Genomic DNA, 12,736 nt, shown 5'->3' on the forward strand with positions numbered 1-12,736 from the left:
GAACAGACTGAGCTGGTCCTCGTATAATAAACTCTGTGTTCACAAAACTGTCAGGGAAAGGGACTCTAATCTTTTTCAAAATAGTAGAGTCCAGCAGCACCTTTAAGACTAACCAACTTTATTGTAGCACAAGCTTTCAAGAACCACAGCTATCTTCGTCAGACTAACACAGCTAACTCCTCTAATCTTTTTCAGTGCCTGCTAGTTTCCTATATGCAAAAAAGTTAAGGATATTCTATTCCTTGCATAAGGACATAAGCAGTACAGCTTAGCAACAGATAAGACGATAGAAAATGCTGGTCTCTTTGTTCTTTTTTTCTGTAATAGCTTATTCACACATGCAAGTAACCTCTTGAGAAACTTGCAGGCATGAACCAGCCTCTTCTGACTGGCACTTGTAGGTTTCACAAGAAGAAGAAGTCTAAAGGAGCTAGAAAAGTGGGGTCTGTTTAGAGCCCATGCATATTGCCAGAGAATGACGTTATGCAAGATGTGCACATTCATGCTACATAGTCAGTGACGGATAGCTCAGAGTGCCAGATGCCTCCTGCTCCTCGCTGTTTCAAGGTGCAGTGAAAGATCTTTCTGCTGAAGGGTTCTCAACTGTTTTGATCCTGTGGGCACTTCTGGAATTTTGAGAAAGAGTAACAACAACAACAAGGGTGCTTCTATACCAGATTAGTGCCTACTCATAGCGGTGAACAAAGTCAGTGTTATTATTATCCCCACAATACAGCTGGGGCTGAGAGGAGTCGCTTACCGTAGGCCATCTGTTGAGCTGTTGGCAGTTGTGGGAGTTGAACCAGCAGAGTGCTGACTCACAACCCAACCACTACACTAGCCTTGTGGTGGAAACTCCTCTGATTGGGAGAGGCTGAACTTCAGAGGGTTCAGATGACAGTTGGGAGAAAATGGAGAGTTGAGAGAAGGCAGTTAGCTTAGGAGACAAAAGGAAAACAGCTTTTCCCTTCTAAAATAATTGACATGGTTGAAAGGATGTTACTTTCCTTGCCTCTAACATCCTTATGGATTACAGAAACTTTACAATTTTGAAGACTTTCTTATCAAGAACCTTATACTCCCATTACCTTGTCTATCAGGAATTACACCAGTTTTAAGGAATCCCAAGAAACTGCCTTATTAAGATAATTGGTCTATCAATTATCAGTAAGATAACTGGTCTATCAACTATTGGTCTATCAATTATCAGTTGTCTACTCTGATTGGCAGTACCTCTCCGGGCCTCGGGCAGAAGTCTTTCCCACCACCTCCTGCTTGATGCTTTAAAGTGGAGACAGCAGGGACTGAGCCTAGCGCCACCTCCATACAATGCAGGTGCTGCACCACTGAACCACACCCCCTCCCTTAAGTTCATTTTGTTCCTGCGAGTTTCTGGATATAACTGTCCAATTAATGGATTATAAAACTGGAGCTTTCCACTCCCTGTTATTTCAATGTCTGTCCTATTCAGTGTTTGATATGCTTGTGTGTTAACAATATTTATTTAAAAAATAAAATATTTAATATATTAATGCTATTTATCCTATGCAGTCAGTACAATTACAGAAATAAGAAAGCCAGGCCACGCTTAGGGTGCGCTGCTGCGAGGTCCCTGCCTGGAATGAACTCTGCGTTTTGTAGGGTAGTCAGCAGAGGCCTCTCTGAAGCTCCTCATTAGGGCTGCCAACTCTGCGTTAGGAAATTGCTGGAGATTTTAGGAGTGGAGGATGGGGTTGGGGAGGGGAGGGGTCCCAGATGGGTATAATGCAGTAGAGTCCAGCTTCCACCGCAACCAGTTTCTCCAGGGGAACTGATCTCCGTTGCCTGGGGATCAGTTGCAATTCTGGGAGCTATCCAGCCACCACCTGGCTGTTCATCAGGCTTTGAGTCCAGTGGCACCTTAGAGACCCACAAAAAGTCCTGCTCGTGTCTGAAAAAGGGAGCTCTGACTCCCGAAAGCTCACCCCCTGAAAACTGCTGATCCTGAAGGAGCCACTGCTCTCAACTCCTGCTGATCTACTGCAACCCAGCACAGCTACTCGCCAAAAACTATCCACCCGGAGGTTGGCATCCCTCCACCCCCCCCGTTATTTTTTTTATTTTCCAGTTCTGTTCACGACCCTTTGGATTCATCCTCAAGTGAGTACCAGGCTGACTTCACTACTGCCAAGACCATTCACACGTGCCAGCCCTCCCCGGGACTCCTCGGCGCCCGAAGGAGGCTCCCAGCACGTGTGAAGCAACCCACTGCGGACACGGAGGGCGACCGGAGGCTCCCGCCGAGGCGCGCGGTTTTTGTGGCGAGGGGCGAGTCGGGCGCGCCTTCCCCGCTGCACACACGTGATGTGATGCCGGCGGAGGCGAGAGGCGGAGCGAGCGAGGCGGCGGCGGCGCCGGAGGAGAGAGGCGAGGGGGGCGGCTCGGCAGCAGAAGGCGAGGCGCAGGGCAGCGGCACGGAGGCGTCGCCTTGAAAGCCTCCCGGGCGGGCAGGCGGGCAGCGGAGCGTCCCGGCGATGCCCAGCCGGAGCCGCAGCGCGCCTCGCCGCCTCTCCGCCCGGACCATGCCCTTCGCCGCCTGAGGCTCCCCGCCGCCGAAGCAGCAGCAGCCGCCGCCGCAGCATGTCCCGGCGCAAGATCTCCTCGGAATCCTTCAGCTCGCTGGGCTCGGACTACCTGGAGACCAGCCCGGAGGAGGAGAGCGAGTGCCCCGTGGCCAGGCTCTTCTGGAACGGCAGCCGGAGCCCCCCCGCCCAGTCGGGCGCCGCCGCCGCCGGCCCGCCGCCCGCGCCGCCCGCAGCAGCCTCCGCGCCGGCCCCCACGGGCTCCAGGAGGGCTCCGCGCCGGCGGAGGGTCAACCTGGACTCCCTGGGCGAGAGCATCAGCCGCCTCACCGCCCCCACGGTAAGGCGCCGGGCAGCGGGGAGAGGCGGGCGGGCGGGAGGGCCGTGCCCGCAGCCCGGCGAGATCCCCGGGTGCGCGGCTTTCACACGTGACGCCTGTCCGCGAGTCGCGCGTTCTCTGCGCGGCAGAGGTTCTGGCGCCGACCGATCGCGGCCCTCCTGCGCCTCCCGCCAGCGTCTCCTTTCTGCCTGCCGGCTGGCTGCGCAGACCCGCGTGTCGGCGGGAGGAGGGAGCGCTGATTCTGCCCTTGCCGGCGCTCGGGGCTTGCAGGCGGCCGCTCCAAGTTGCGCGCCCGCTCGGGGCTGGCGCCTTTCCTGCCCTCCGGTTACTTTCGTCTCCCCGTTGCCCGAGCGGAGCCCCTCCAACCTCCCCTTCCTTACCGCGGACACTCAGAGCCCCAGCCCCTTCCTCCTCCTCCTCACACTGCCTCCTCGCCTTTCCCTTCTTGGAGGTAGGAGTAGTTTCCTTGGGCCAGTCAGGACCCTGAATTGGAATTTCTGTCCCACTCCCTAGCAGTATCCAGAAAGCGTTAGAGAATTTTTTTTAAAGCAGCCTTTATGGCGAGTAGGTTGGGGATGGATAAGGCTTTACTGATATACCCGGGACTTGTGGTGACACTTTGGTGCTTGAGACAGAAAATCCAGACCCTCCTTCCTTCCTCTGGACAGGGGCTGGGATGCAGCATACCTACAAGTTGTCAACAAGTCCCATCGAAAGGAACAGGAGCTATATAAGACCAGCGCTCTTGTATAGGAAAACATATGCCTCAAAGAGCCAATCTGTCCATTCTCATTCCACTGCCCTCAGTGGCACCTAAAATCCACCACTGCTTCACCTTCCTTCATAGTAAAACTCTTGCTCAATTCTAAATAACATGTTCTAGGTTATGTACTGATAGATCCTTCAGAGATAGATGTTCTTCCCTCCACACACCCTATGCTCCCTTAGGCATCTGTTCTCTTTGCTCAGATCTCAGCGGGTCATAATTTTGCTTTGAAATGTTGCTCTTAATATGCTACGTTTTCTTTCTGTATCTCCTTTTGTATTTCCCCGTAACTTTGCCTGACTCTGTTGTTCAGAATTTTCCTACTCCTCCAAACTCACTACTATAATACTCTTTGCCTCCCATCTGCCTGGATCCTCATTTCCCATGGAACTTCTTCTCACTGTTCTTCTGCTATAACCATTGGGTTCTTCCTACAAAATTCCTCTCCCGTTCTCTGTTTTTTCTTAGTTAAGACACTTCCTTCCATCTTGGTCTTTCCATCCACGATTGATGTTCCTCTGCCTGGATGTTTTGAAGACCACATGTTGAGCATGGAACTGATTATGGAAACAGCAATTGTGGGTAGCTTTTACTGTGACCCCAGCAATGGAGTTCCTTTGGGAGTCCCCTGAATTCTGTTCATAGCTTTTGAACAATTTTTCAGGGCCTCCCTCCTGGCCCCATGCAAATGCATAGAACTGAACCCTGATGTCTGTAAAAAAAGGAAAAGTCACCTGTGGGGGAGGAAAATTGGAACGGAGATGAGGGTGGCAGAAGGGTGTTTCACCCTTTCCCCTCTCACACCATCACCATTCTGTCTTCATGCCCCAAGTGCATATATCCCCTTAGGGACTAGAATTGAGCATGAAACATCATAAGGGGTAGGTAACGTGGGAGGGGAAAGGGTTAACCACGTTCGCCCTACCCCGTCAGTTTCAAATTGCCCATCATGAAATGACTGATTGGGCTGCTTGCATTTGTGGATAATGCGTAGTTGGGCCCTTGATGCATCCTTGGGAGCTCTTAGCACTCCAGTCATATGCCCCGGCTACCTGGAGAAATTCCCTTCCCTGCTAAGAAGCTGCCCTAAGGGCTGTTGATTGCCCTGGGAGTCGGGACTACTGAGCCGGCTGCTGCTCTTGCCAAAAACTTTGCTCTGGGCCCTTTTATGCCTCCTCACAATGAACCACTGTTGTCCAGAGAGCTGTAGGACTCATCGAAACAAGGCACAGGAGGTCTCTCATCAGATCTCTGAATGTCCCTCCCCATGGAGGTCCCCCCCTCATGTGAGCTTAGTAGCCGCTTCAGGGAGCCGACTTCTATCTGGGGGGCGGGGGGAACCACTGGAGGAAGGAGAGTGAACCCATCCACACTAGGGGCTACATGCTTTTAAAGAAAATTAAAGATGCCTCAGGATCTGGTCAGGGATCTCCAGCCCGTCATTTACTTGATCTCTTAGTCAAAGGAATGAATCTGATCAGTTGTCCCCTGTCAATGTGTTTGCCGTTTTTCCAGAAATCCTTGTTTTGTGCCCCTAAAACCTGGGGCATTTTCTTGACAGGTTGAAGAGAGACCGTGAATGAATCATTCCTTATTGGAGACTACGACAGATCCAACATTACAACGGGTAGGAGTGGGTTGCGAGGGCTTGTGTACTGCAAGGATCCGTAGAGGACATGGGGCCCTTCCCTATGACACCCCCTTTGGGATCGCTGCCCAGTGAGGATCAGGGCCATCAGAGTTGGAGATGGGCGAAGCAGCCAGTGCCATAATGTCCCTTGTTGTACCCCATCGCTTTCCCCTCCAGTTATACACGCTGAATTCAATTTCTTGGACACATTGGAGTGTGACAGAATGTTGGGAGAATGTGATAGAATGTTGGAGAAACTTCTGTGTGAACTCCATGGGGGTAAAACCAGGAGTGGAGACACAAGGAGTGGAAGATGAGATCCCCTTCTGTTACTGCATATTTTAAACTCTTCTACCTCGTCTCCCCCAGGCCCCAAACAAATTTAAAAGTGACGACAATTACATCTGACAAAAAGCAACTCTCAGCATCTCAAATTAACAACAGCAACAAAAGAATCTTCAAATGCTTTTCTGAGTGGCTTTGCAAAATCTAAAAAATTAGGAAAGTCAGTGTGCTTCCTGATCCATTTAGGAACACAATTTCCACAGAATAGGTGCTGCTGTAGAAAAATCTTGGGATTCTGCAGCAGCTGTTTTAACAGCCTTGCCAGAGGGGACATTTATGTGTGTGTAAATATATAAATGGAAATAATCACTCCATAGAAGACAATGACAGCCAATTTACATATGACATCTGTATGGGAGTGTCTGTAGCATCTTGCTGGCAATGAGTTCCCAAACCTTATGTCAGAGCTAGGACTGAACCCTGAGGCATAGCGTATCTTTCTCCATAACAATGAATTTTTGAGATTGTTTTTTTCTAGCAATGATTGTAAGGCAGGATCCAAAGCTTTATAGACAGGAACAGCCTTTATTCTCGGGGGCTGGAAGTCACTATGGATGGGCATAGGTTAAACCTCCATCCCGAGAGTGAGTGCCCCCCATTATTCCCACAGACATGAATGGGTGCCATTCTTCTTTATCTGAGAAAGAGTAAACTGTTGCACAGGAGATGCTAGCCCCATTCACAAGTTACAGTGAATACTCATGCAATTCACGTACAATGTACTCTTGGTTCTTCTTTATATATGTGTTGAGTAATTCTCATGTTACCTTCAATGCATATACAGCTGAACGTGTGATTGAAACGGCACATGTATCTTGGAACTGGTCTCCAGTTTCATTTGAAAGTGAAGCACATTATTTGTTTCTTACAAACAGAAATACATGTAGGATGTATGCGCCTTCACTTGTGAACCGAGCTGTCGTTGCCATGAAAGCGAAAATTGTTGGAAAGCAATCCGCATTCTACCTGGTTTGGTAGGAATCTGAAACTTAACAAGGACATTAGGCGAACTGCAGTTGCCCCTGTCATTTCTGGGTTTTTGAGCATCTCAAATCTTGACTTGTGAAGAACTCTGACTTGGAATACCAATGCCTAGCAAACCTGACTGTAAAATTCATTACCTGTCTTTTTCAGACTCGTGGAATATCGTCTTCCATCAATTTATTCTTTGGGGGGAACCTTTTTTGTGCCATTGCACAAACAAATGTGCAAAATATTACGGTGCAATGTGCAGTCATTTGAAGTTTGTGAACTTAGAAGTTCATTAAGCAGATTTTAAAAATCATCTGTCAACATGATTTTAAGCCTCTGTTGGGTGCAGAAGTGACCATATATATATACAGTCACTTCTGCATAGAGGTAAAGGGTTTTGTTATTTTTCAGCCACAACAGATTTTGTTGTGGATTTTTAGTGTCTTTTGAAATGCTTCTGCAACCTCCTAAAAGCACTTTTACTCTTTATGCATGGTGGAATAGTTCATTTTGAAGTTAATGAAATGCTAAAAATGCTTATATTTTAGTTTTAACCTTGGAGAGAAGCCATTATGTATGCTTGTACTCCGTCAGAAGCCAGGCTGAACAAGTTAGTCATTTAGCCATAATTTCTCATGTCAGGCAGGACTGCAGTAAATTAGATTATTTTTTATTCTCCCCCCTTCTCTTCCTATTCTATTGAGTTTGATGGCATTTTCAGTGCCATCCAAGTATGTGTTTTGCTCTGCAGAGCGGCAAGTCTAATCTTTGAGAAGTATGTTTAGACAAGAGTGAAATAATCCCAGCATTGGTTCACCTAGAAATCGAATGCTGTGAAACTGGAATGGGCTCCTTGAAAAAAATATATTGATGATTGCTAGACATCAGAAATATGTTTTCCTAGCCCTGCATTTTAAAGGGGTTAAAAATTCTATGTGCACTATTCCCTCTAGAGTTGGCTTATTTAACAGCTGGAGGCAAAACATGTAAAACATGCAATAGGGAGTTTATGCAATTGACAATTGGTGGTGTGGTCTGTCCAGCTTTAACCCGACTATTGCTTCAGAAAGATAAGGAATTGCTGGATAACTTCTGCTTGTAACCTACTTTCCAATTGTGGAAACGATCTCTTTGGCAGAACTCCAATCTACCAAAGGTTCATCTTGGTTTTTGAGATTCTGTTGAATTGCTGTGCTTTGAGTTGGGTAGACTAGACTTGTTGCTATCTTTAACAGTAAAAGAGTATTGCAAGTGTGTTAAATAGTGAAGCTCTGCAGTTTCGTTAACTAGTTTTTTCTTTTCCTCACCACACCCGTCAGGCCTTTCCCTGCAGACTAGTGCAATAATACCAAAATTAGGAGAAGATGTCCCAGATCACCTGTCTCTTATCTTAATCAAACAGGTAAAGCTATTGAATAAAGTGATGGCATTTTAGTAGCACTTATGTCCACACACAGTCTTTCTGATAAAGTTCATTGTCATATTTTAAGATACCTAGCAATAATAGGGGAGGGAAAGCGGCATGGTATAGTCCAATCTCATCAGTTCTTGGAAGCTAAGCAGGTTTGATTCTTGGATGGGAGACCACCAAGGAAGACTCTGTAGAGTTAAGCAATGGCAAACCACCCCTGCTTCCCACTTGCCTTGAAAGCCTCAGCAGGGGTCGCCATAAGTCGGTTGCAACTTGATACTTCTGTACAAAGCACTGATAACCCCTTGTAATGTTGGCTTTTCTCTTTTCATACTTCCTGGGTGTTAAGTTTATCTTAGTAAGATGACTGCAAAAGTAGTTGTGGATTATCAGTCTGTGAAAGGATATTTTTGTTTCATTCTTAATGCAAAGAAGCAAGTGCAGATTAGCAGGCATGCTCTGCTTGATCCTTCTGATCTCGCTCGTGCCCGTTACAATATTATTTATTTGTAAATTAACTTTTCAAATGGGACTGGAGGAAGCAGATTACTATTTTGTCTGGTGACAACCATGATTGCCGCAGATCTTGACTGCTAGAAAGATGTGAAACCGGTATATATAGCACAATCTCTCCATTTTTGTGTTTTGTCCCAGTAGGAGGGAATGTGATACAAATCTCTATTTATATATAAATTGGGGCATTAAAATGTATTTTGTCATTCAGAAATGGTGAAGTGCTTTATAGACATTATTGCAATAACCCTGTAAGGTAGGCCAGTATTTCTAATTGCATATGGCAAGCTGATGCTCATAGTGTCTCAAGACATGTAGGCTGTTCCCACAAGGATGTTTTGCTACTGCAGTGCTGTTGGGGGGAGAATTTGTATGATCCAATTTGTACGATTCAAATCCCTATTCATCCCATTTGTGTTTCCCCTGCTTTGCAGCAATCTTTCCCAAACCTGGTTTGATAGGATCTTTCCGGAAAAGATTGCAGTCAAAGTGCTTTTGGACTGGGATTTTTTTCCAGAGCTTTTTAATTTTACTACTTCCCTATATATTGCTGCAATAGGTCACTCTAACTTTGCTGAGCTATAGCACTCTGTCAAATACCCGGGTTTTTTTTTTAAAGCCCGATAAAAGACTCCTGGGGGACAACAACCACTATTGGGGGCAGAGGCAAGGGAAGTGCAGGGAAAACTGCTGTGTAGGTGCTCCGTTGCCACTGTGAATACTTCTGTAGTCTCACCAGCAATGAGCACTAGTGGATGCAGTCCTAGTGAGTTTTGAAATGAGGACTTCCTGAAGTCTCTGTGCTTAGAAGAGCTTTAATCTTGGATGATTCCTGGAGTGCTTAACCAGACGATACACTGAGCAATCCACGAGGGTCTCCTTTAGGGAGGGGGGATTCAGGTCAAGGGTATGTGTATATTGTTTTTTGGCGGGGGCTGAATTCTTTCCCCACAGACACAATTTTCCTAACCTCAGTTAGCCCCCTGGAGGTGCTGTTAGAGAGCCAGCATGATATAATGCTTAGGGTATTGGACAAAGATCGGGGAGACCAAGGTTTGGATCCCAACTACGCCATGGAAGCTTGCTGGGTGACTTTGGCCAATTATACACACTTAACATAACCTACCTCACAGGTTTGTTCTTGTGTGGATAAAATGGAGAAGGGGAGAAAGTTGAAGAACCGTTTCACTCCCCATTGGGGAGAAGAGAGGGGAATGAATAAAATAAATTTGCCTTGCAAGAGAAACGGATCCCGGTCTAGCTGCTATTTACTATTTAAAGCCATCTTGTCTAGTTTGTTAGCAGCTGTGCTATATCTGTAGTTTGGGGATGAGTTCCACTGATCTCAAGCCAAGTGTTTGAACTTTGCAGAGTTATGCTGTGCAGCTACACAAGACCTAACTGGGAAGGAAGCTTAAATCAATGGAAATTCCTTGGCAATAAGTATGTTTGGGTTCATGCGTACAGTGGCTATGGATATTTGAGATCAACAGGGAGATGGGAAATGCATCCGAGTTGCACTTTCCCCCCCGTGCATGCTTTAGGCATTCTTCACATCTCTTCCCATGGTGTGGAGATGCATGTGCAGAGAGGAGTGGGAGGTGTATGGGTTCAGCTTTGAGCGTTCAGAACAGTTGTTAGGAGCAGGTATGTAACTTGCTTGTTTCAAATGTCAAAGAAGCTTTGTATTTAATCTTTCATAGATTTATTCCAGGTCAAGTCACACATCCCTCCCTTGGTGACTGTACCATCAAGGGATGACTTGTATGCATAAATGATAATCAAATATTGCAGACAGCACATTCATATCATTTCTCAAAACAATGGTTTCCATTGTTGGGGCCCATTAGCTCATTTTTCAGAAGCAAACCTGGCTGTCCATCCATGTGTGCACTCAATAAGGAGCAGTCATAGATCCCCAGAAAGTTTATTTATATGCTTATTGTATTGGCTGCATTTTCATTTTGCATTTTTAGATGTACACTTAAACCATCTTAGGTGCGTAAACATCTGAAAAATATAGTGCATTGGATCCAGACTAAATTTTCCGGCAATGGAATGGACCTTTTCTGCCTCACTCTATGGCCCACTGAATCTCTGAAATGCTCCTTTGTTTTCCAGGATCAACATTTTGGGGAGAACAGTTGACTGCCGCTGGAAGGAGAAGGCAGTAAAGTTCCTTTCCATTGACAGAAGATCTTTCCATTAACAAAAACCAGAGTTCGGAGCCAGCTCATGGTGTGGAAGCTGATAATTTACCCATTCAGTTGCCAGTTATGTGTGAATCAGCCCTTAGACTACAGCAGCAAATAGACTGGAAAAGCTGTGTTTATAGGGCTTAATGTAGGGAGATCAGAGCCTCCGAGCAGACTATAGTATATGTGGGCAGGGCTGACAGATAGATCAGTGTGGGCTTTTCTCAAAAATCAGTTCTGTGGGGCATACAATGGATGTGGGTTATCATACAGGGGAACAGCATGGGTTCTCTCAGTCCCCCCATTGTATTTCAGTGATCAGAAATGGGCTTCTTGGTCTGTTTTAACCTTCCGGAGGACAAAAATGTAGGCATGGTTAAAAGATGCCTATTTTTCTTTTCATCTGGGGCTAAAAACACCAGTTTGAATTGGGTGCGGATGCCCTAGTCCATTTTGGGCCCCCAAAAGCACTTTTTGATGCTGAATTACCCATCAGGGACTGAATGAGGGGATCCAATCGCAAATCACCTGTATCACACACAGCTTGTCTCTTGGGCGAGGGATTATCTGTTGCCAATGACCTACTGCTCAGGACGGGCACAGTGGAAGAGTGTGTGCTTTGCATGTCTAAGATGCCAGGTTCAATCCCTGATGTCTTCAGTTAAAAATACCTCAGACTGCAGAAAGATCTTTTTCTACTTGAGACCCTGAAGAGTCTTTGCCCATTAGAGTAGATGGTGCACTGAGGTAGAGCTAGATGGACCTGCAGTCTGATGCTAAGCGGCCACTTCATGTTTTTAGCCAGAATTGCTGCCGTTGGTTTACTGTGTGTTCTAAATCTGATGCCTTTTACCCCATATGTTGGTTATGCCCATTGATTATTTTGGCCAGCTTAAAACTTTTTAATTCTTTTAATTAATGAAATTGTCGGCATACTTGCTAAGAAGCAGGTTCCACTGAAATAAATGGGATTTACTTCTGAGAAAACAGATTTAGGGCTTGGTTGAAAATTGCCTGAACTGAATGTATTGATCCAGAGGAGTTAGCCGTGTTAGTCTGTAGTTGCAAAATTGTAAAGAGTCCAGTAGCACCTTTAAGACTAACCAACTTTATTGTAGCATAAGCTTTTGAGAAGTACAGCTATCTTTGTCAGATCCTGGCCAGTTTCTTCATACTCTCCATGCATCTGACAAAGAGAGCTGTAGTTCTCAAAAGCTTAAGCTACAATAAAGTTGGTTAGTCTTTTTTTTCCCTTTAAAATTTTTCTTTGTTTAAACTATAAACTATACACCATAACATAATAAACAATAGACATAGAGAAAAAGAAAAAACACACAATTCTAAACATGACACACTAACAATACATATATCTATATAATTAAAAGGAAAAGCGGGGGGGGGGGGGCGCTAGATTACACTACAGGTTGAGTTCTGATTTTCTCCGCAACAAGTATATATCATTTCTAGAGTCACACTTATTCTAAGTTAGTCACAAACCCCCTCTTTTTCCTATTGTTCATGTTTCTTAATTCATAAATGCAGATGTCATCAAATCCTTGTTATCCATTTCATGCAAAAAGCCTATTAACAGTTTCCATTCAGTCAAGAAGTTAACTAATGTCCTTTCTCTAATCAGTGCAGTAAGTTTTGCCATTGACACAAACTCCAAAACTTTTGTCAACCATTCCTCCACTGTAGGCAATGTTGTAGTTTTCCACTTTTGTGCATACTCTTGCTGCTGTAATAAAGTATAAAAAACAGTGTTCTAAAGCTTTTTTCCAACTGGCTGTCTGTTATTCCCAACAGAAAAGTCTCTGGTTTCAGCTGTAGTTTAATCTTTAAAGTCTTCTGAATCGATGATTGCATCTGCAACCAAAAACTCTTTGCTTTCTTACATGTCCACCACATATGAAAAAATGTCCCTTCTTGTTTAGCACATTTCCAACATACATTTGACGACCCTTATTCATTCTAGCCAATTTTTCAGGAGTCATATATAAAGT

At 45.5% G+C, this 12,736-nt stretch overlaps 1 protein-coding gene across 1 annotated transcript in view; it reads left to right on the forward strand.

The window, feature by feature from the left end:
- The first annotated feature begins 2,619 nt into the window (after positions 1-2,619).
- GUCY1A2 (guanylate cyclase 1 soluble subunit alpha 2) overlaps positions 2,620-12,736 on the forward strand; it is a 205,403-nt gene continuing 195,286 nt past the window's right edge. Inside the window, exon 1 of the mRNA XM_054974281.1 lies at positions 2,620-2,901. Within this exon, the coding sequence (XP_054830256.1) occupies positions 2,620-2,901 (282 nt within the window). The remainder of the gene's footprint in view (positions 2,902-12,736) is intronic.

Source organism: Eublepharis macularius, chromosome 3, assembly GCF_028583425.1.
Source record: "Eublepharis macularius isolate TG4126 chromosome 3, MPM_Emac_v1.0, whole genome shotgun sequence".
In the NCBI taxonomy this organism is placed as follows: domain Eukaryota; kingdom Metazoa; phylum Chordata; class Lepidosauria; order Squamata; family Eublepharidae; genus Eublepharis; species Eublepharis macularius.